At 43.0% G+C, this 20,752-nt stretch overlaps 1 protein-coding gene across 1 annotated transcript in view; it reads left to right on the top strand.

The window, feature by feature from the left end:
• The window catches only part of LOC122802575 (heat shock transcription factor 2 binding protein), a 1,640,599-nt gene that overhangs the window by 405,455 nt on the left and 1,214,392 nt on the right, over positions 1–20,752 (top strand). Inside the window, exon 3 of the mRNA XM_044072245.1 lies at positions 12,862–12,965. Coding sequence (XP_043928180.1) covers positions 12,862–12,965 — 104 coding nt within the window. The remainder of the gene's footprint in view (positions 1–12,861; positions 12,966–20,752) is intronic.

The raw sequence follows: 20,752 nt of genomic DNA, 5'->3' as shown, positions 1-20,752 counted from the left end.
AGTCTCACCAAAGATACGGACTTGGATGAAGGGGAAGACTCCCCTAGGTCACCCCCCGAGGATGTCTCCTTTGGAGACATCATGGAAATGCTCAAAATCAGGGGTGGGTGGTCTGCCCCCAAGGCTTCCTCTGATGAGTCCATATTCCTTGAGGCGTTTGAGGCAGGACCATCTACCTCTTGGGTGTTCCCTCCACCCGACCCCCTGGTGGATCTCATATCCTCTAGGGCTTGGAAGGAACCAGACACCGTAGAGCCGATCCCCAAGCATCCAGACAAAATTTTGAGCCCCCCTGCAGAGAGATCACACTGGAGCAGAGGTCCCCCTGTGGATGCCATGTTGGTGGCTGCAGCCACCAAGAAAGAGTTGGCTCAGGAGAGCCCCACGGTTCATCCTCCGAGCAAGGAGTCTCGCGCGATGGACCGTCTTGGGAAGCGGGCCTTCAGTTCAGCGACCTTCTCTATGAGGGCCTTGAACTACATGGCACACGTTATTCGGATGCAGTGGGATCTAATTAAGGAATACGCTGCTTCCCCCCCAGGGTCCATGTCGGAGGGAGACAAGGATCTGTACTCCTCCCGAATGGCCACCCTCCGCTCTATCTCTAACACCTCTATGCGGCTGTTGTCTCATGCTACGGAGGGAGCCGCTAGAGCAGGCGGAGTCGGGCTTGTCATGAGGAGACAGGCCTGGCTCCGTCACTGTGACTTCTCAGAACCCTTTAAGGCATCATTTGCGAATGCCCCTTTTGATGGTTCTGCACTGTTCAGCAAAACCGTTCGCGACACTCTTGTCCAGAGCGAGAAAGACGGAAAGACTTTGTCTGCCATCGGAGTCCGCTTCTCTGCGCCCCAGAGGTCCTTTTCCAAGAACCAAAAGGGTCAGAAGAAGATGTGGTTCCGAAAATCGCATCAATCCCAGTCTGCTCAGGACAACCAGTCCTCTCGTGGCAGAGGAGGACAGGGAGGACGCCGCCCCAGAGGCAGACGGGGTCCTAGGAATTTTGGGTCCAGAGAACCCTTCTCTGAGAGGCCCACGCAGAACCTCTGAGGGGTTACCCGACTGCTGCACTCTGGAGGCAGTCGGGGGGTGTTTTTCGAGGCACCTAGCAAAATGGGAGTCCATAACAACGGATCGCTGGGTGCTTCGTATTATATCCAGAGGTTACCAAATTCCCTTTATAGTAAACCCCAGAATCAGAAGCCTTCCCGACGTTCCACCCAGTCAGAGGGAGGCGACTGCTGCAGAAATTCAGCAGCTTCTGCAAAAAAGAGCCATCCAGCCCGTCCCCCCAGATCAAGTCGGATCAGGGTTCTACTCCAGGTTCTTTCTGGTGCCAGAAAAGACGTGGGACTTGAGGTCCATCCTCGACCTCTTTCTCCTAAACCTGGCGGTACCCAAAGAAAAGTTCCGAATGGTCATGTTGCAATCCGTCCTCCCCTTATTGCGGGAGGATGACTGGATGTGCTCCATAGACCTCAAGGATGCGTACTATCACATTCTAGTGGACAGGCATTCCAGGAGGTTTCTCCGCTTCGGTTGGGAGCCAGTCACTTTCAATTCAGGGTCCTCCCCTTTGGTATCCCCTCAGCCCCCAGGGTGTTCACCAAGGTCCTAGCGATAATAGTGGCCCACCTGAGACTCCAGGGAATTCAGGTCTTTCCATACCTGGATGACTGGCTCCTCACAGCCCCAACAAGGCATCTACTTTGTTCATGCAGGGATTATTTCCTCAGTCTGGCTCCACTATTAGGATTAACCATCAACATGACCAAATCCTCTCTCATCCCTACACAGGTGTTGGATTTTATAGGGGCGAGACTGGATTCCAGACAGATGCTTGCGTTCTTGACTCCAGATCGGCTTCGGAACCTGATGTTGCACGTGCAGGCCATCCTTCAACTGCAAACTCCTTCGGCGGAATTGATCCTGAGGGCCCTAGGATCTATGGTGGCTGCAATCCCTCTGCTGCCATTGGCCCGGTTGAACATGAGGGTTCTGCAGTGGACCCTCCAGGTACAATGGTCCCTGTCTCGCAACCCCCTGTCTCGCCCATTTCCTTAAGCAAGGTTTGCAGAAGATCGTTCCTGTGGTGGCACCAGTCTCCCAACCTCCACACGGGACGTCCCTTCTCACTACCTCCGCCAGTCGACACAGTGACCACGGACGCTTCTCGCCTGGGGTGGGGCATTTTTCAGGCAGGACAGTCCAAGGCACATGGAACGACCTAGAGACCTCTTTGCATATCAACGTCCTAGAGATGAGGGCGGTGCTTTTGACATTGCAGGCACTACACAACTGTCTTCCGGTAGGGACGATTACGGTACAGACAGACAACATGTCGGTCGTCTGGTACATCAACAAACAGGGGGGAACCAGGTCTTACCCCCTTTGCCGTGAGGCCATGAGAGTGTGGGAATGGGCGATTTCCACCAACCGCTTTCTCATAGCAACGCACATTCCGGGACGGTCCAACATTCTAGCGGACAGGCTCAGTCGTACTATCCTGACTCCTTACGAATGGTCTCTCAACCATCGAGTTGCAGAGCAAGTATTTGCCCGATGGGGGCAACCTTGTTGCAATCTTTTTGCCTCTCCTTCAAACACCAAATGCAATGATTACTTCGCTCTGATCCCCCCTCCGGGGGAGTCCACGAGAGACTCTCTAGTTCATGCTTGGCCTTCCGATCTGCTGTATGCTTACCCTCCTCTTCCCCTGATGTTGAAATTATTACAGAAAGCCAGGCTGCTGGGGAGCAAGATGATCCTCATTGCCCCATTCTGGCCTCGTCAGACGTGGTTCCCTTATCTATGGTCTCACCTAGTGTATCCACCATGGATTCTGGATCCCATTCCGGATCTCATTTCCTCACCCTCTCGGTCCTCCAACTCTGAACCTGGTCAACCTCAAGCTGACGGCTTGGTTGCTCCAGTTCCACTCCTCATAAGGACTCCCGGGATCTCATCACCGGTCAAAGCCATTCTTGTAGCAGCTCACAAGCCTTCCACCAGGAAGGTTTATCGGAGTAAGTGGAAACGCTTCACCATTTGGGCAGAACACCGTCGTTTAGACCCTTTTACAGCCCCGATATCGTTGATTCTAGATTTTCTAACCTCTCTCTTTCACCAGGGGGCTAGTTCTTCCACAGTCAAGGTACAACTGGCAGCAATCTCATACTATCATGTGGGGCAAGAGTCTAGCCCTCTTATCACTTCCAAACTGTGTAAGACCTTCCTCAAGGGTACCTTCCTCCTTAGGCCTCCAGTTAAAGAGGTGGTACCTCCATGGGATTTATCCTTAGTCTTGCAGGCCTTGACTGGTCCCCCATTCGAACCGGCGGCCACGGTTGATCTCAAATTTCTTTCTTGGAAGACAGCCTTTTTGGTGGCCATAACTTCAGCCAAAAGAGTGTCGGAATTGCAAGCTCTTTGTGTCAAACCACCATATCTGGTCTTTCACCCGGATAGGGTTTACCCCAGGATCAATCCGTCCTTTCTACCTAAGGTATCTTCAGAAGCGAACATCAATCAATCTATCAATCTTCCAGTGTTTTTCCCCAACTTTCATAACAAAGGAGAGTACAAGCTACATTCCTTAGACGTACACAGACAACTACGTTTTTATATCCATAGAACTGCTGATCATAGGCAATCCGATCAGTTGTTTATCTCCTTTGCCAAAAGTAATTTCGGAAAGTCAGTTTCTAAAGTTTCTCTCTCTCGATGAATCTCGAGTTGTATTCTTTTAGCATATCAGAGCTCGGGAAGGCCTGCACCTCAAGGAGTCCATGCTCATTGTACTAGGGCCGTTGCCAATTCTGCGGCCGTTCAAGCTAGGGTTCCACTGGATGACATTTGTTCCGCAGCCACTTGGGCTTCATCTCACACCTTTATCAGCCACTATAAAATAGATGTTGTCTCCCGAGGTAGGGCGTCCTTTGGCTCTGCGGTGCTCCGGAATATCCTTCCATGAAGGCCACCCAAGATTTAGGTAGCTGGGGACTCTGTCCCACAGGTTGCTGACAAATGAAGTTCCTACTTCAGATTAAGAAGTTATGTACTCACCATAACGTTCCATCTGAGTAGGTATCTTCATTTGTCTGCAACCATCCCCCCTCCTTCCCCCTGACCAATATGATCGTTCTTGTGTTATTAGCATATGTTCCCATTGGGACACTTTTATCTGCTGTGCTATGGGGCAAACTTGATCTGAGGTCAGTTAGGGTAGGCAGGGGATTATGGGTAAGGGGGAGGAGCTAGGAGCTCGGATGTATGCTATGATAAAAGTTGCCGGCTCGGATCCGAGATCGGATCCGTATCCCACAGGTTGCAGACAAATGAAGATACCTACTCAGATGGAACGTTATGGTGAGTACATAACTTCTTATTTTAATGCTCTTTAGTCTTATAAGGATAGTCTACAAGTTGTTTACAAATGTGTTCTAGGATTACAAATATGTTGCTTTTATGTCATGTTTATGTTTTTTCATCTATGTTGGAGCTTTTCTCCCTGCGCCTCCACTGAAAATTGACATATATCGCCGGTCAACAAATGTAAAATAAATAAATAAATACTTATTCTATGTCACTATTCATCACTATCCCTCCCTCAGTCCCCCATCCTGTGAGACCTAGAGGAAGTGTAGATGTCCTGTCTAGTGGTTAAGGTCTTTCTTAGCTGTTTTCTAGCTCTAGGGCAGACTCGATCTGAGAGGTTAGAGGGCAGCAAGGGATTATGGGATAAGTTGTCTGCCTGGATCTGATGTCAGATCCTACGACCCAACAGTGATGAATACTGACACAGGATAACACAGATCCCAAGTTAAGGTAAGTATATAAGTCTTTTTTTCTTAGAGTGTATGATATACACAGAAAAAAATGGCTTTTCTACCAGAAGACAATGTCCTGACTTTTGAGAACATGTTCAGGGATCTGTCTCTTCAGGAAGCTGCCACTGCAAGACAGTTTCTCACAATTCTAGACCTCATGATATCATTGGCCAGACTCCACATAAAAAGGATTCAGTGGTACTTAAAAGAAATTTTGAACCCAGCACCTGCATCCCTTAGAGTTCCAGGTACCAGTGCTGGAATTTGTGAAATGGGAGTTAACATTGGTGGAGTTGTCAGATGTCTGTCAATCCAGGCCTGTCCTTCTCCCTTCAGACCCCAGTAGACTTGTGTGATTCTCTGTGGGGAACAGTATCCATGGGAGTTGAAGTAGAAGGTGAATATGGTCCTTCATATGCTACAAAGCACATAAACGTCAAAGCAATGTTAGTTAGTGATTCATGCCTTAGAAGCTCTTTGCCCCTTTTGGTCTCCAGGTCCCTTTTTAGTGGTCACAGACAACACAACAGTCATGGCATACTCAGTGATCGGCTGGGAGCTGACTATACAGCATTCTCTGATGCTTCAGGCTTCATACATCCAGTCAGAGTAAAACACAATGGCAGAGAGACAAAGCAGATCCCAGATGGGCCCTCACTAGTGGAAACTCAGGACAGAGGTTTTCCAGGCTTTGTTACAGATGCAGGGAACATCTCAAATAGATCTGTTTGTCTCCTTTCAAAATGTACAGTTGGAAAAAATCTGTTTGGGATATCCTAGCAGCCATACTTGTAGAACAGACACATTCTTGTTCCCTTAAATGTGAATGTTCCTTTATGCATTTCTACCTTTTCCACTGATAACCAAGGTACTTCTTAAGATTTAGAAAAAATGACCAAATGTCATTGCAGTGACCCCCTTTTTTCCCAGGCAAAGTTGATTCTTCCTTGAAATTGGCAAAAGGAAATTACCACAAGCTTCCTCACATTCTGGATCTGCTTACACAAGTGTCAGATGTACCCCAAATTAGAACAATTGCTACTGACAGCATGGATAACTCTGTCTTCTTACCTTTTAGTACTTGTTCCTTGAGGATGTGCAGCAGGTGTGGAAGGGTGGCAATCTACAACTGAAAATTTTATCTTTACAAGTGCAAGAGGTTTTCTAGGTGGTGCCCAACCGATAACAGAGGGCCTGGTGTGGTGTCTAGCCTCTGGTTTTGAAATATTTGTATGAGCTACTCAGCAATGACTTGTCTTATACATGTATCAAGATACATCTTGCGACCATCTCAGCTTGTCTGCCCATGAATCCCCCTTTTCCTCCTTTTTGTGGTCAAACAGTTTATAAAAGGAGTGTTGTATTCGAGACTCCCTCGAAAGCAAATTCCTCCTCCTCCTTGGGATCTCAACTTTGTTCTTGGAAAATCGAGCTTATCTTCTTGTGAACTTGCCTTTCAGGCTCATTTAAAGTTCATTACTTGGACAACTGTTTTGCTTATTGCTGTGACATCTGCAAAGTGAGTCTCTGAGCTGCAGGCTCTCATTGTGGGACAACCTTATCTGATTTTCACCCAAAGACAGGATTGTTTTACTCACTTATCCATCTGTCAAGCCTATAGTTGTTTCTGAATTTACAAAGCAAGCCATCAATCTCAGTTTTGTATTTGGACAGTAAAACAAGGAAGTGAAGAATGTGCATACCTTGGATGTACACAGGCAGTTTAGGTACTACCTTGACAGAACTAAGCCCTTCAAAAAAGCTGAACAACTGTTTATTTCCTAGTCTGGGGTTAAGATTAGTCAGCCTGTCTTTAAGCAAAAGGTTGCTTGTTGGTTGTCCACTGCTATTGTTTTTGATACTCTTAGCATAGTAAAGCTATTCCAGGCAAGGTGAAGGCACATCACAACAGAGACTTATTCTCTTCAGTGACATATTGGAATGGATAGGACTTCTTGAGGAATTTTAGAGGCAGCTACTCGGTCTTCTGTTCATACCTTTACAAAGCAGTACAAACCTGAATTCTTTCTCAAGTTTTGGAGCAGGTTTTGCGAAGTTCATTCTCCAGGGGATTTGGGGTTCTTATCCTTCTTTCTCCCAGGTAAGGTAAGTTTTGGGAATCTACCCATATGCCACTGAGGCAGCGTGAATGATGAACATAGTACAGATGAATAAATCCTACTTACCTGTAGCAGTAGATGTTCAAATTTCACACTGCCTCAGTGGCAGCACCCTCCCAACATCCTCAGACTGATTGGTTTCAGACAGTTCTTGTTTCTGATCCTTCTTGGCTCCTCCTATTTAGCACTAAAAGCCTGAACAACAGATTTCCTGTGACAGGGGGTTACACTTCCCCTGATGGGAGGACCTTAGCTGATCCCCTATCACAAAGAGTCAGAGGGGGGAATCCTGAGCTCAGGAAAGCTGCCAGTGTGGGTTTGTGCAGGCACAGTTCCTATAAGCCAGCGTGTGTGAAATTATAACATGTACTGTTGCAGGCAAGTAGGACTTACACAACTGTACTTTATCATACCTTCAAGCCTCTGGTTAACTGCTGGGAAGTATCTGTATTTGTGAGAAACACCATCATGCTATGTCAGATAACTCAGAACCCTAACTTTGAGCTCCTGGAGATTGAAATCACCCATAACAAATCCAACTATTACTTCATTGCTAGTTACAGATTCAGTGTCCCCCAGTGAACTTGCAAATTACCTTAATGCTTTTGAGAGCTTGGATAGTGAACCAAATACTTTCTTGCTGAGAGGCTTACACCTCCAAAAATGGGTATATTCAGTATTTCTTAGACTTTGTTACTACCCTGGAAGCAAATGATAAAACTACCCACTAGAAGATGTAATATCCTTGACCTAGTCCTTGCCAAGGCTTAATGTTACCACCCTACTGCCAAATGAAAGCATGTTTATGGATTTTTGCAGAGAAAACCTACTTCAAATTATGGAAGACCTACATAACATTTTCAACAATTTTCCACACATGGACCCAACTAAGAAAGCTGCCATATTCACCTCCAATTTTTACCAGCATCTAAACAGCTGCATAGAAAATTCTCTACCAATCCACCATAAATATAGTGGTGAATTTATTAATAAACCTTTCTGGTGGAACTCCCACATTAATAAACCATATAACAAAATAAGGAAAATAATTACATTTGTAAGAAATTCCCATTCCCCTACCTAAAGACTACACTGAAACATACCAGTAAAAAACTTAAGAGCACTGTTAGAAAATGAAGAATAGAGTAGGAAGAACAATGGACTGACATAATCCATAATAATATCACACATTCCAATCCCAAGGGTATAGCCATTATATTAGCAGACAAATTCAGTGCTAACTTTACAACATGTACCCACATTGTTGCACCAACTATCCCTGAAAGTTCAATTTTCCTCTGTAATCATCTTGGAAAAAGTTTTAAAAATCCCTGTCAGAGGCTAAAAATTATGTTTCTATAGGATCAGATAACATATCAGGATACATTCTCATTAGTGCCAAGTGTGCACTATCGGAGCCTCTATTTAAAGTAGTCATTCTCAGCCTAGTTTCTGGGTTTGTCCGTGATGCCTGGATTGCAGCCTGTGTGACTCCTTTACACAAGGGTGGCCCCTCTAAAGACCAGGTAATTAGAAGCCCATCGTCCTCACCCTCCTTATATGCAGAGTCATTCAGTGTATCATACAGAACTCATTCATGCAGATATAGATAAAATAACTGATCTAGACCTCACTCAGTTTGATTTTGTGAAGGGCAGGTTCTGTTTCGTGAACTTAGGAAATTCTTTGAAACAGGTACAGAGGCTGTGGACAATGGTCACTCTATGAAGACTACTTATCTTGATCTAGCCAAGGCTTTTGACACTATCCTCAGTGCAGGTATTATTTGAAAATTTAGACAAACGTACTATAACCCCCTACATTGCCAGCTGTATTGCAAGCTGGTACATTGGGTAAAGTTAACACTACCCAGCTAGTGAGAGTTGCTGATAACCTTACTGAACATAAATTAAATTGCAACTAGTACAGTATCACGGGGATCAGTGTTGGGCCGTCTGTTGTTTGGTATTTCTTTTGCAGACATCCAAGTCAGTATAGCAGAACTGTGGTTGACCAAATTTGCTGATGTCTGCAAGCTGGGCACTGTTATCAACTCATCCACTGATACTAAAGTGCTCTGTACAGAGCTGGAATATTCGCATACTTGATGTACTGAAACTGGTCTCAAGCAAAATGCAAAAAAGTGCAGCATAATAGTCACATTTGGCAAAAAAGGTGTTTCCACTTCATTTGAAGTTTCCACTTCAAGTGATACTTCTATTCATACAGATACTGTGAAAAGAGACCTGGTTCTTATGTGCCCAATTCTCTCCTAGTTGATCATCAGGGTCCCTATTAGCTGATCAAAGATGCATTCTTTTGAATGCTTCTTGATCGAACTTTATAGAGCGAAACGGCAAAATACCGAAGTGGCATATAAGCAAATTCTTTCCCTGGGAAAGAAATCACTTGGCGCCTTCGGTATTTTGCCTTCTTCATTACTGTAGTGCGGTCTTGGAGTTGGTATATTTAAGTAGGGGGTGTGGGGGCAAAGCCCCCCACATTATAAATAGTTTGTGGTGTGCGTGTGTTGTGTGTGCGGTTCTAGGAACAGTTTTTTTTCTCCTGGGAATAAAATCTCTGTTCTGAGTGTTCAAGATTGTAAGCTTTCGCTTACATGGGGTCGATGAATCAACGTTCACTTTTCTAAGTGTTCGGTGATTCAATAAAGACCCGACCATCATGGTTCCATCATAGTCAGGAAATCTTTTCATGTGTCCCAGTTAGATCTAAAGAAGTCATCTTATCACTGTACATTTCCCTTATCAGACCCATCATCAAGCAGAGTGTTCTCTTTGGTATGTGCAAATTCAAGCATATACTCAATTGGAAATGCCCAAGGATTTTTAATCAAAAAAATGAAAGGCCTTAAATCCTTCTTCTGTCTCACTAGATTAACACAGCTCTCCTTAAACTCAGTAGCCTATCATCTGCTCCGAAGAGACCTTTCTCTTGCTTTTCGAGCTCTGAAAATCCCAGTCCTATTTGAACTGCTAGTTCTGTGCAAATCTTGTGGCTCTACGAACACTCATACAAGAGATCTAACTTTACACTATAAAATAAAAAGACTTGCTGGAAGGATAGGTTCCTAACTCAAAATATTCCCAGCCTATGGAATACTTTACCACTACAGGTCAAGAAAAGTACCACTTTATTTGAGGCTAGTCTTGATTGGATAGGTAGACATAAATTAAAGTACCACTTTATTTGAGGCTAGTCTTGATTGGATGGGTAGACATAAATTTATGTCATGGTTATCATTTATGGCGCTGCTTGATTTGTGAAGTAGGTACTATTAAGTACTCGGAAAAGTAGGCAAGAAAATTTAAACGTGTTTAGTTAGAGGTGTATATTTATGGCTAGGCTTCTTATGGTTCATGTGATCACTTGCTTAGTATTGTTCCTGTGTTTCTATAAAGTGGTAGGAGCCTCTGGTGTACTGCATGAAAAGCATTCTGATAGAACTGGAGAACTGTTAAACTGTTGTGCCCATGTAGAAATTTGCTTGTGTGTATATATATGAATTTGATCTTGGGCAAAGGATTCTTATGACAAAGTAAAAATGTCTGCCCTGAAGAACTGTTAAAAATTCCTGTGCCTATATGAGGCTTTGTTGTGGGAAAGAGTCCTTGTGACAGTGAAGTCTTCTTCTAAAATTATTCTTCTAGAGGACAATATGTCTTACATTGTTTAGATGTGCACAGTTAAATGAGGTTTTGTCTTGATAGGACAAAATCAATCAGTAATGCCCCTTAGTTTGCCTCTTATTCTGCTAACAGATTGGGTTCAAAAGTCTCCAAAGTCACCTTTTCCAGGTGGCTTTTATAGTGTATTACATTTTGTTCCAAAAATCACAACAAATCTTTGAAATGTAATCCTACTGCATATTGTTCAAGGGTAGTAGCTATATTTCTAGCCTTTTTCAAGAACTTATCCTTGGGCAGTATCTGTGCAGCTGTGACATGTGGTTCTCCACATAGCTTTGCAAAACAGTATATGGTGGATGTGATGTCAAAGTCTAGGTCCTCTTTTTGGTCCGCTGTCATATGTGGAAAGCTTTCATGATACTATCCAGGGGACTCTTTCCTAAGGGTTGAGAAGGATGTAATGGATAATCTTACATATGAAAGTTCTGCACTTAACATTATGATAGAGCTAGATGATCTGTAGCATGTACTTACTATTGCAATACATCTTGGTGATCTGAGTCTGTCCTCTTCAACATATCTATCTGCCTTGTTCTGTCCTTTATAAAGCAAGGTCTAGAAAAGGTTTCTAGAGGTTTATGGTGATGTATTATTCATTTAGTTATATTTCTTATTCTAGTTGTTTCAAATTCCTTCCACATCCCTGAAACATGCTGGTTGACTGGCTACTTTAAAACTGCCCATATGCTTGAACTTGAGGCATAAGAAATAGCTAGGGTCTAAGATAAATCACTTCACTTACCCAGTTAAATAAGTACATTAAAATTAAAATGTAAGATCCATTTATTTCATTGTCTTCAGAGCTGAGAGAAATGTAATGATATTTTGCAGATGTACATCCCAGTATCATTCTTGAATTTTTTGGGGAGAATTTGCTTACCCATTTTGTTGGTACAGCTGCATATAGATGAGTAGCAGTAGCTAGACATGGTCTTTAAAGCCTTTGCATCATAGCATAGAAGGATGAAACTCTGACTATGGCTCTGACAACCCAAGTCTGACTAGCAGCTTAAGCTCTGTAGAAGCCAGTTGGGTGTGAGGGGGTGGGATATAGTGACTTTTTCCAGACTGCCCCACTTCTTGAGGGAAGGAATTTCCTGTTCATAATCAGCTGCATCACTGGTGATGGGGACAGTGCCATAATAGCAAATAACCATTAGCATCTCTGCACTGAAGTGGGGGAGGAGCTAACTGATATTACATGCAGTGATGTACATGATTTTGACTGCTCCAGGCAGTTAGGAAGAAAAGTCTCCGAAGACATATATGATGTGGCTGTTGGTTGTTCACCTGTGAACCACTTCCCCTTCCCAATCTGCTTTTGGTAGGGTCCCATCTCAGGGGATAGTACTGGGGACACTAAAAGTAGAATGAGGGAACTGGCTCAGTTAAGCTGCTGATCAACTGGAGGATGCTCAAAGGTGGCGAAAAAAATTAAAAGTTGGTAATTTACAGAAACTTCTGGAAAGTGTCATTGGCAAAGGGGTTAAATTCTTAGAGAAAACACTATCTATAATAATAAAAATTTGCCTAATCAAGAATTATGGAAGCACCATGGAAAAACTAAACACAGATTAGAGATAAAAGTAGTGTAGAAGATGAAATGTAAAAATTTAACAATTTATATAATGTTGGACGTGAATGAATTACAAAGGAATAAAACATGTATGTAATTGCAATGTATGTAAATGAAAAAAGTGTTAATATTGTTTCTTTTCTATTAATGTGTGTGCCTATGTCGTAAGTGATAATTTAATAAATACATTTAAAAATAGTATAGAAGTTATCTAAGTTTACTTTTATTTTTTGAATAATGTGATATCTTAGTTTCCTTTTAAATTTCTGAACAATGATCAAAAAAAGGATAGTACATTTTTTAATCCATCCATCCTCAACTCCTTTTCCCATTTTGCATATACTTGCCACTGTAGATATTTTAAGATAATTCATTCTTTAAGATAGTAAAGGTTTCTATACTTATTTATCTGACAGGAAATTAAGACCTGCCAGTACTGTTACTCTCATTGCTCTTGTTTCTATCCATTTTTTTTTTCTTTTTTAGCAGGTTGAGACTGGAGTACTGCAAAGGCACCCGTCTTAGTTATGACTGGAGACTAAATGACTGCAATTAAATTCTGGGGTCTCCTAGTTCCCAGTTTGTGCTTCTAACACATAATGATATTACTTCCTCTTCCTATCTCACAGCTTTGGAAAAGAAAGAAAAAGAGCTAAACGAATTAAGACTGGACTGTGAACATTTGAAGGCTCGTCTGGAGACAGCACTGGGAGATGGTCAGCGTGAAAAAGAGGTGCACTCATTTTCTTCCATTCACATTTTTAATGTTTTAAATTGATAAATAAAAACTACAACAGGTGATAACCGTCAGACAAAATAGAGTTGTAGAGTAATAATGTGTAATAATATAACATAGAGTTGAGTACAAGAGGAAACACTCCATCAGCCCATAAACTCTAAATATTGTACATTACAGATAAACAGAAAACCCTTGTGCATCGGTGCAACTCTGCAGTAAGAAAGAATGTAAAGCATCTAATATCACCTATGATTCTTCATCTTGGCTGCCGAAAACACTACTTAACCACCACTTATCTGGACTCCCCCCATTTCCCGTATACATATAATGTAAATGCACACACACACACACACACACACACACACACACACACACACACACACACACACACACACACACACACACACACACACACACACACACACACACACTCATACACACACACACACACACACATATATATATATATATATATATATATATATATATATATATATAGTTGTACATATGTACATAGTATGGCATTGTTAGAGTGGAGCTGTAACTTAAAGCGAAGTACACCATTTTAATGTCTCTGTGGAAACCAACATTTAGCAGTGCCCCATTGAATTAGAAAATAAATACAGAATGGTGCATGCATTGTTAGCAATGCTCTAACAAACCATTTTCTGAGATTCCTTATGGGGAAGGTTGGGTCACATCTCCTGCATTACACTTTCTTTTTAAATTACATTTGCTTATCCCCATTTGAGCATAAGCAGATCAAATTCAGCCCCACTCTGCCTATTATTCATTCTTGGTACTACCAACCCAGGTGGGGCTATTCTGACAAAGGGAAATAAAATGGGGACTCTTGGCTAGCTGGTTGGCCAGTATCCTCTCATCAGAGGTTGCCACAGACAAGATGGGAAGTGGAGATGGAAAAATTTACTTGTGAGGTTAAGTGGGGCTAGAAGCTAGCATCATCACCATCATCATAAATGCTATCATGAACGTAAAGGCCTTTTCTAGGCCTTATCCAAGCACCCCAGGCAAGTGCTCCATACCCTCCTTGTGAAGAAGAGTGATTCAGCTAAACTGTATTTTTTTCTCTGCTAAGAAGATTAATTGATGTTGCTACATTTATTTGCTGTGCTTTTAGGCATGTTTTCAAACTTAGAACAAACAGTTTTGGCCATCAGTGTGAGTCATCTTGACCTTGTGCTGATTAAACCTGGTGAGAATGGGGGTGATTGCTGCAGTTCTGGAAAGACAAAACACTACTGGTTAGAGCTTTAACTGTTTACAGCTTTCATTTTCCGTGTTAATTTATACTGCACAAGCAATCAGCCATTGTTGCTTTATTCTAAGACTGTTGGAAGCTTTCTCTAGTATACTCTGAAATTATAGACAAAGTCACTAAACTAGGTATAAATCCCTATGTCACAAGATGGGTTGCCAACTGGCTCACTGACCGAACCTACACTGTGAAAGTAGCAGACAATAAATCCACCTTCAGACCAGTGACAAGTGGAGTACCACAGGGTTCAGTCCTAGGTCCTCTCCTGTTTGGTATCTACTTCTCTGAAGTACAGGCTAACACAAAAGTTCTTTGGCTAACAAAGTTTGCAGATGATTGCAAACTAGGAGCCATAATCAAATCTCCTAATGATGTGGACATCCTACAAAAGGGCCTCACTGAGACAGATGCCTGGTGTCAAAGCCATGGCCTCAAGCTCAATGCCAAAAAGGGCATTGTCATCCTTTTTGGTAAAAACTCTGTACCCATGAACTGCCACATAGGCGGTAGTCCACGTAACACCGAAAGTGTGATGAGACCTTGGGACACAGGTGGACAGTAGTCTCTCCTTTGATAATCACATCGCCACAGTAGTCAGGAAATTTTTCTGCGTAGCACACCTCATCACTAAAGGTTTCTCATCCAGGAAAAAATAGGTCATTGTTCCCCTCTACTCATCACTCATTAGACCCATTATAGAGTACAATGCCCCTTTTGGTATGTACCTCACAAGACATCTACAACAACTGGAAAGGCCTCAGAAATACCTCACAAAAAGGATTACCAGCCTCAAACAGATGCCCTATGCAGACCGTCTCAAAAAACTCCAGCTTTACTCTGTCACATATCACCTACTCAGAGGTGATCTCTGCCTGCCTAACATACAAAGCTATGTCAAACCCAGAGCTGTTGGACATGCTCCATGTAAAGAAATCCCAATCCTTCCGAGCTACACGCTCTAGGGACCTAAACCTTGTCACCACAATAAACAGAACATGCTGGAGGGATAGATTCCTATCTCAGAGACTTCGCATACTCTGGAACAAACTACCTATCTATATCAAACAGAGCTCCTCATTAGCACTCTTCAAGAAAAATATTGATGATTGGATGGGAGATAGGAAATTCACCCCGGGGATCACTTCTGTGGCTCTGCTTGACAGGGGCACAGGAAAATAATTTTCGTGGGTGGCAAAAGCCAGGGTACTGTTTGGCTAGGCTTATATAGGCCCTAGGGCCAATAGCCTAGTACTTACCTATGCACACAAGATAAAACCAAATAAAGAGGCATTTTGAATCCATTTGGCATCCAGGAAACAGTAAAGTACATTTATTCTATTGTATGTAAAGTTACCTAACTATTTAAATCAGTTTTGCATGGTTCTTGTCATTTTTTTTGTATTTTATTATATTTTCTCTGAATTTGAAGCTACAGCTATTTATGGAAGGCATTTTATTGTTTCCACTGCCTTTTTATTGGGTTCTGTGCTGTGCTTAGTTATTTAAATCAGTTTTGAGCGGTTCTGTCATTTTGCTGCATTTTAACTGTTTTAGTTCTGAATTTGAATTCAAAAGTTATTTTTTTCCCACTGGTTTCTTTGATTTCTTAGCTTAGCTGTATTGGGCTAAGCTGCACTTTATACAATGATGCATAAACCTGTATTCGATAGACGCAGGTACTTCAATTATAGTTTTACTCTTAGCAAAACTAGATCGAGCCATACCCAGTAGCAGGCTGAGCTAAGGTAGTACCTCTGGCTTCAGGGCCAAGGTAAATTGCTTTAGCTGTTTCTACTTTAGTTAGAACACTGCCAGTATTCATTTATTTATTTTTTTATTTATTTATTATACTGCAAATAATCTGATGTCTGTTCCATCCATTGCTCAGCGGATGGGTCTTCTTATGTGATCACGGATCTGTCTTTGGACACTTTTAGACTTCAGGATCCACAGCTCAGCCTCCTCCCCTTGCCCATAATCGCTTCTTGTCCCCAAGATTACCTCAGGTAAGTTCTTGCTTCTTATTGCTACCATTGTAATTTTGATAGTTACTAGTCTTCCCATTGTGATAGAATACCTTTCCTTGTACTTTTCATGTGTATTTCCCCCTACACAAATTTCTCAGTGTAAGCAGATTTCTTCCATTTGTCTCATGCCTTTGGCGCCTCACCTTTCTATATTTGAGTTTCAGGATATAGATATTTGTAGATATAATTTTGAATGTTAGTTTATTGATCTTCATAGGTTTTACCTTTGCTGGTATTTTAGTCTTAAAAAAACAAAAAAACATTTATTGCGTGGTGTGATTCTCCTCCCTCGTTGGTTTGCTTAGTCATGTCTAACAAGCCATCAAGGTTCAAAAAAAGTGTGGCTTACAGCCACAAACGCCTGAATTCAGATGCATACCAAAAGTGTGTATATTGTTTGGGCACTGTCCACTTGGGTGAGGACTGCTCTATCTGTATGGCCTTTGGCAACTGAGCCATTACTGAGCATATGAACAAAGTTGTCTTCAAGGGACTTCTCCATTCTTCTGCAGAAAAATTGTCTAAGTCTGTGTCTTTTCTTTCTAGAGCCTCTGGTAACACATCCTTAGACAAATCTAGAGGAGAGAAGAGTGACAAGCCCAGGGAGAAGGTTAAAGAGGCAAGGAAGTGCTTCCCTGACTACTCTCTTTCTTCTTGACCATCTTCAGCTCTGGCTTGGGTCCTACTCCCCCACTGGATCCAACACCACGTTTGTAAGATCCAGGACTCCTCCTCCCTTACTGTAGCTGAGATTCTCACTGAGCCGATCTCTCCTAGGCTGCATTCCCCCTTTCTCCAGGAGAGACTGGTACTAGGATCATCTAGACCTCCATCTGCGTCTTCCTCTCTAAGGTCTGTTAGGCCTACCAGAAGACTGATAGAAGCAGATGTGGATAGACTGGTGAGAAAGTTCCCCAGGACTCAAATTCAGCTGAAGATTCTCCCGTCTCCATCTCCCATTGGACCTGTGAGTTTCTGCCCTCCAACCCTACCCATGATTTCTCCTACTCCAATCCACCATCCATCTTCAGGGAGTCTGGGTCTGAGATTTCTACAAGAGTTGTCCTTGCCAGATCCAAAAATGTGGTCATCTTCCACTCTGGTGACTTCTCTGATTCTGCCAGTTCTGAGCCCCTTTGATACGGATGGGTCTTGGAGCCGAACCATTGGTGCTAATTCTAGGATTAGGGAAGAGACTTGAAATTGTCAGAACCATCTCTTCCTCTAGGAGCTTCAATGTTAGTATGGGTCAGGTGTCGATCTTGGAGCAAAGTTGAGCTGGTTTCCTCTTCCATCCTGGTGTAGAGGTCTTGGCTCCTACCAGGGCAGTTTGGGGTCACCCCCCCCAAATTTTGCTTAAGTAGCAGTCAAGAGAGCTGGGAGATGGAGATGGAGATGGGAGAACCCCCAGCTGAATTTGAGTCCTGAGGAGCTTCCTCATCACTCTGTCTACATCTGTTTCTATCAGTCTTCTGCTGGTGAATGGACTTCTCTTCTTCTCTCAATTCTGTGTGCCCCACAGCTGAAAACCTTGCGTCCTGATCCTATGCAGTCTATCCCATCGGGACAGCCAGTTCCTACAAGCCTTGAGACCTTCTACAAACAGGACACCCCACAGTGCTCTGAGTCCTCTCTGGAATCCCCCCTCCCCACTGAGGTTTGTTTGAGACATTCACATAAGAGGAGGCACACTGACTCCCACCAGGAGTCCCTCACTGAAGACACTGATTTTGATGAAGGAGAGGGATCCCCCAGATCACCACTTGAGGATATCTCATTCAGGGAAATCCTTAAACTTTTGAGTTAGAAATGAGGTTGGTCTTCTGAAACCCCCCTCCAAGAAGAATTGGTGTTTCTTGAGGCTTTTGTATCCAGCTCAGCTACTTCTTGTGTGGCCTCTTCCACCAGTCAGATGGTGGACTTGTTCTCTCAGCATGCATGAAAAGAACTGGATATGATGGAACCAACAGCCCAGAAAAACAGATAAATATCTTGCTGCTAAAAGGACAGACAGTATTGGGGGAAGGGCCCTGGTGGTGGATGCCTTACTAGTAGCTTCAGCCACCAAAAACAAGCTCGCAGAGGAGAGCTCATCTGTCTAGCCCCCTAACAGAGAGTCTAGGGATTTGGATAAATTTGGGAAGTGAGTTAATGCTTCATCTACCTTTGCATTAAGGTCAGTGAACTATTTGGCACATATTACAAGGTTTCAGAGAGATTTAATAAATTAGCTCACCCAAATTTATTTATTTATTTTACATTTGTTTACCGGGAAATTCTGACTGGGCATGGATCCCATTTTCATCAGAGGCCCGGGGAGAAAAACTCCACAAAGATTAGTACAGTAAATACAGTAAATACAATACATATGCTAATGTACATTATGTTATACAGTACAGAGTCAAAAGTTAATAAAATACCGTTTCAAGGCCAAGAAAAGAGCAAAAAGTAAATATACTACAAGGAGCACAGTATGTTACAATAAACAATACAGTTGAAAGGACATTTTGTTCAGTCATTTGGTTACAATCATCAGTGGCTAGCACAGTAAACACACGTCTCTCTCTCTCTCTCTTGGTCCATGTCAACAGAGGGCAAGAAAACTGTGGACTCACAGTTGGCCACCCTTCAGTCCCTATCAAATGCCTGCATGCATCTGCAATACAGTGCAGCTGAGGGCAACTCAAGAGCCTCAAATACAGGCATTACCATAAGGAGACATGCTTGGATGTGCTTGTGTGACTTTGTGGAACCATTCAAGATGTCCTTTGTAAATGCCCCTTATGGTGGTTTGATCCGTTTCGGACCTAAGGTCAAATACACACTCTGCAGAAGTCAACAAGACATGAAAACCCTTTCTGCCATAGGAGTGTGGTTTTCTACCTCTCAGAGGACCTTCTCTAGAAACAAGAAAGGGGGCAAGAAGCTGTAGTTCTGGAAGTCTCAAAGGTTCTTTCCGGACAATTCTGGAGATAGACCCCCCCCATTACAAAGGGGAGATTCTAATAGTGGACATCACCCACACAACACAGGAGGCCCACAAAATCAAAGCTTTACGGGTCCTTTCTCCAAGAGGCTTGCCTTTTCAGCACTCCTGAATGGTTGTCTGACTGCTGTACTCTGGAGGCAGTTGGTGAGGGAGTTATCTCTGCACCCAGAAGCCTGGACATCCATCATTGAAGATGTCTGGGTGCAGACAGTCATAACCATAGTATATTCCATTCTTTTTATTTTCCTACCTCCACCACAAAAGAAAATTCCCAGTGTTCTACACTTGCAAAGAAATGTAGCAGTTGTAGAAATAAAAAAGCTAGTAGACAAACAAGTTATCTAGCAGGTCTTGCCAGACCAACAAAGATTCGGAACATACTCAAGGTTCTTTTTAGTGCCAAAAAAGAACAGGGACGTCAGGCCAATTTTGGACTTCTACCATCTCACTCAGCATGTCAAACATACAAAGTTATGGATAGTCACAGTACAGTCCAGCCTCCCTGTATTGAGGAAGGATGATTGGATGTGCTCAGTAGATCTTCAAGATGCTTACTACCACATTATAATGGACTTGAGCTTAAGAAAGTCAGTCACTTGCAATTAAAAGCCATGCCCTTTGGTCTCACCACAACCCCCGGGTGTTTAGCAAATGCATGGCAGTGGTTGCAGCTCATCTCAGACTATGAGGGTTCAGAGTGTTCTCCTGCTTGGATGATTGGCTCATGACTGCTCCTACCAGGTCTTTTCTAGTCTGGTCTAAATACTACCTGCTTCATCTTTGCTCTCTGCTGGGCAAAACAGTGAATCAGGACAAATCACATTTTTCTTGGTACAGACTTTGGAATTTATAGGAACTCATTTAGATACTCCTACACAGATAGCAAGGCTGCTGGTGAACAGTCTGTCTACCCTGTGCAACCAGGCCCTACAGCTTTTATCCTGTCAGATGCCACCAGCCATATTGGTTCTTCAGTTTTTTGGGGTTGATGGCGACTTCCATTTCTCCTTGACAAGATATTACATGAGACCTCTCCAGTGGATGCTGGGAGTTTAATGGTCCATCAGATACCAACCCATGAGGTTTCGGATTCGTTTGACAAACATTTGCAGGACTAAGACTAAAAACGTAGCCTCACTGGGGCCCAACAATATTCCAGGTTGCCTCATAAATAGCCTGAAACATGACCTGTCAGGGCCACTTCAGTCACTTTTCAACTACAGCCACAAAACAGGCTATATACCAAGAGAATGGAAGATGACATTGGTTTTCCCCCTTCACAAGGGTGGACCAACAATTGACCTCAAAAACTACACACCCGTTAGCATGACTAGTCTAGTAAGTAAAGCTGCGGAACAAATTATTATGGAAATGTTCAACAAAGATACTGGCAACTTACAGACATTAGACCCATCCCAGTTTGGTTTTGTGAAAGGAGGGTCATGCCTACTTAACCTGGTAAATTTCTTTGTGAAGGTAACCAAGG

The sequence above is a fragment of the Protopterus annectens genome, chromosome 5.part0 (genome assembly GCF_019279795.1).
Source record: "Protopterus annectens isolate FY-2018-M chromosome 5.part0, PAN1.0, whole genome shotgun sequence".
NCBI classification, from domain to species: Eukaryota; Metazoa; Chordata; order Ceratodontiformes; family Protopteridae; genus Protopterus; species Protopterus annectens.
The sequence above is the reverse complement of the archived record's forward strand: the minus strand, read 5'-3'. Positions and strand labels throughout refer to the sequence as shown.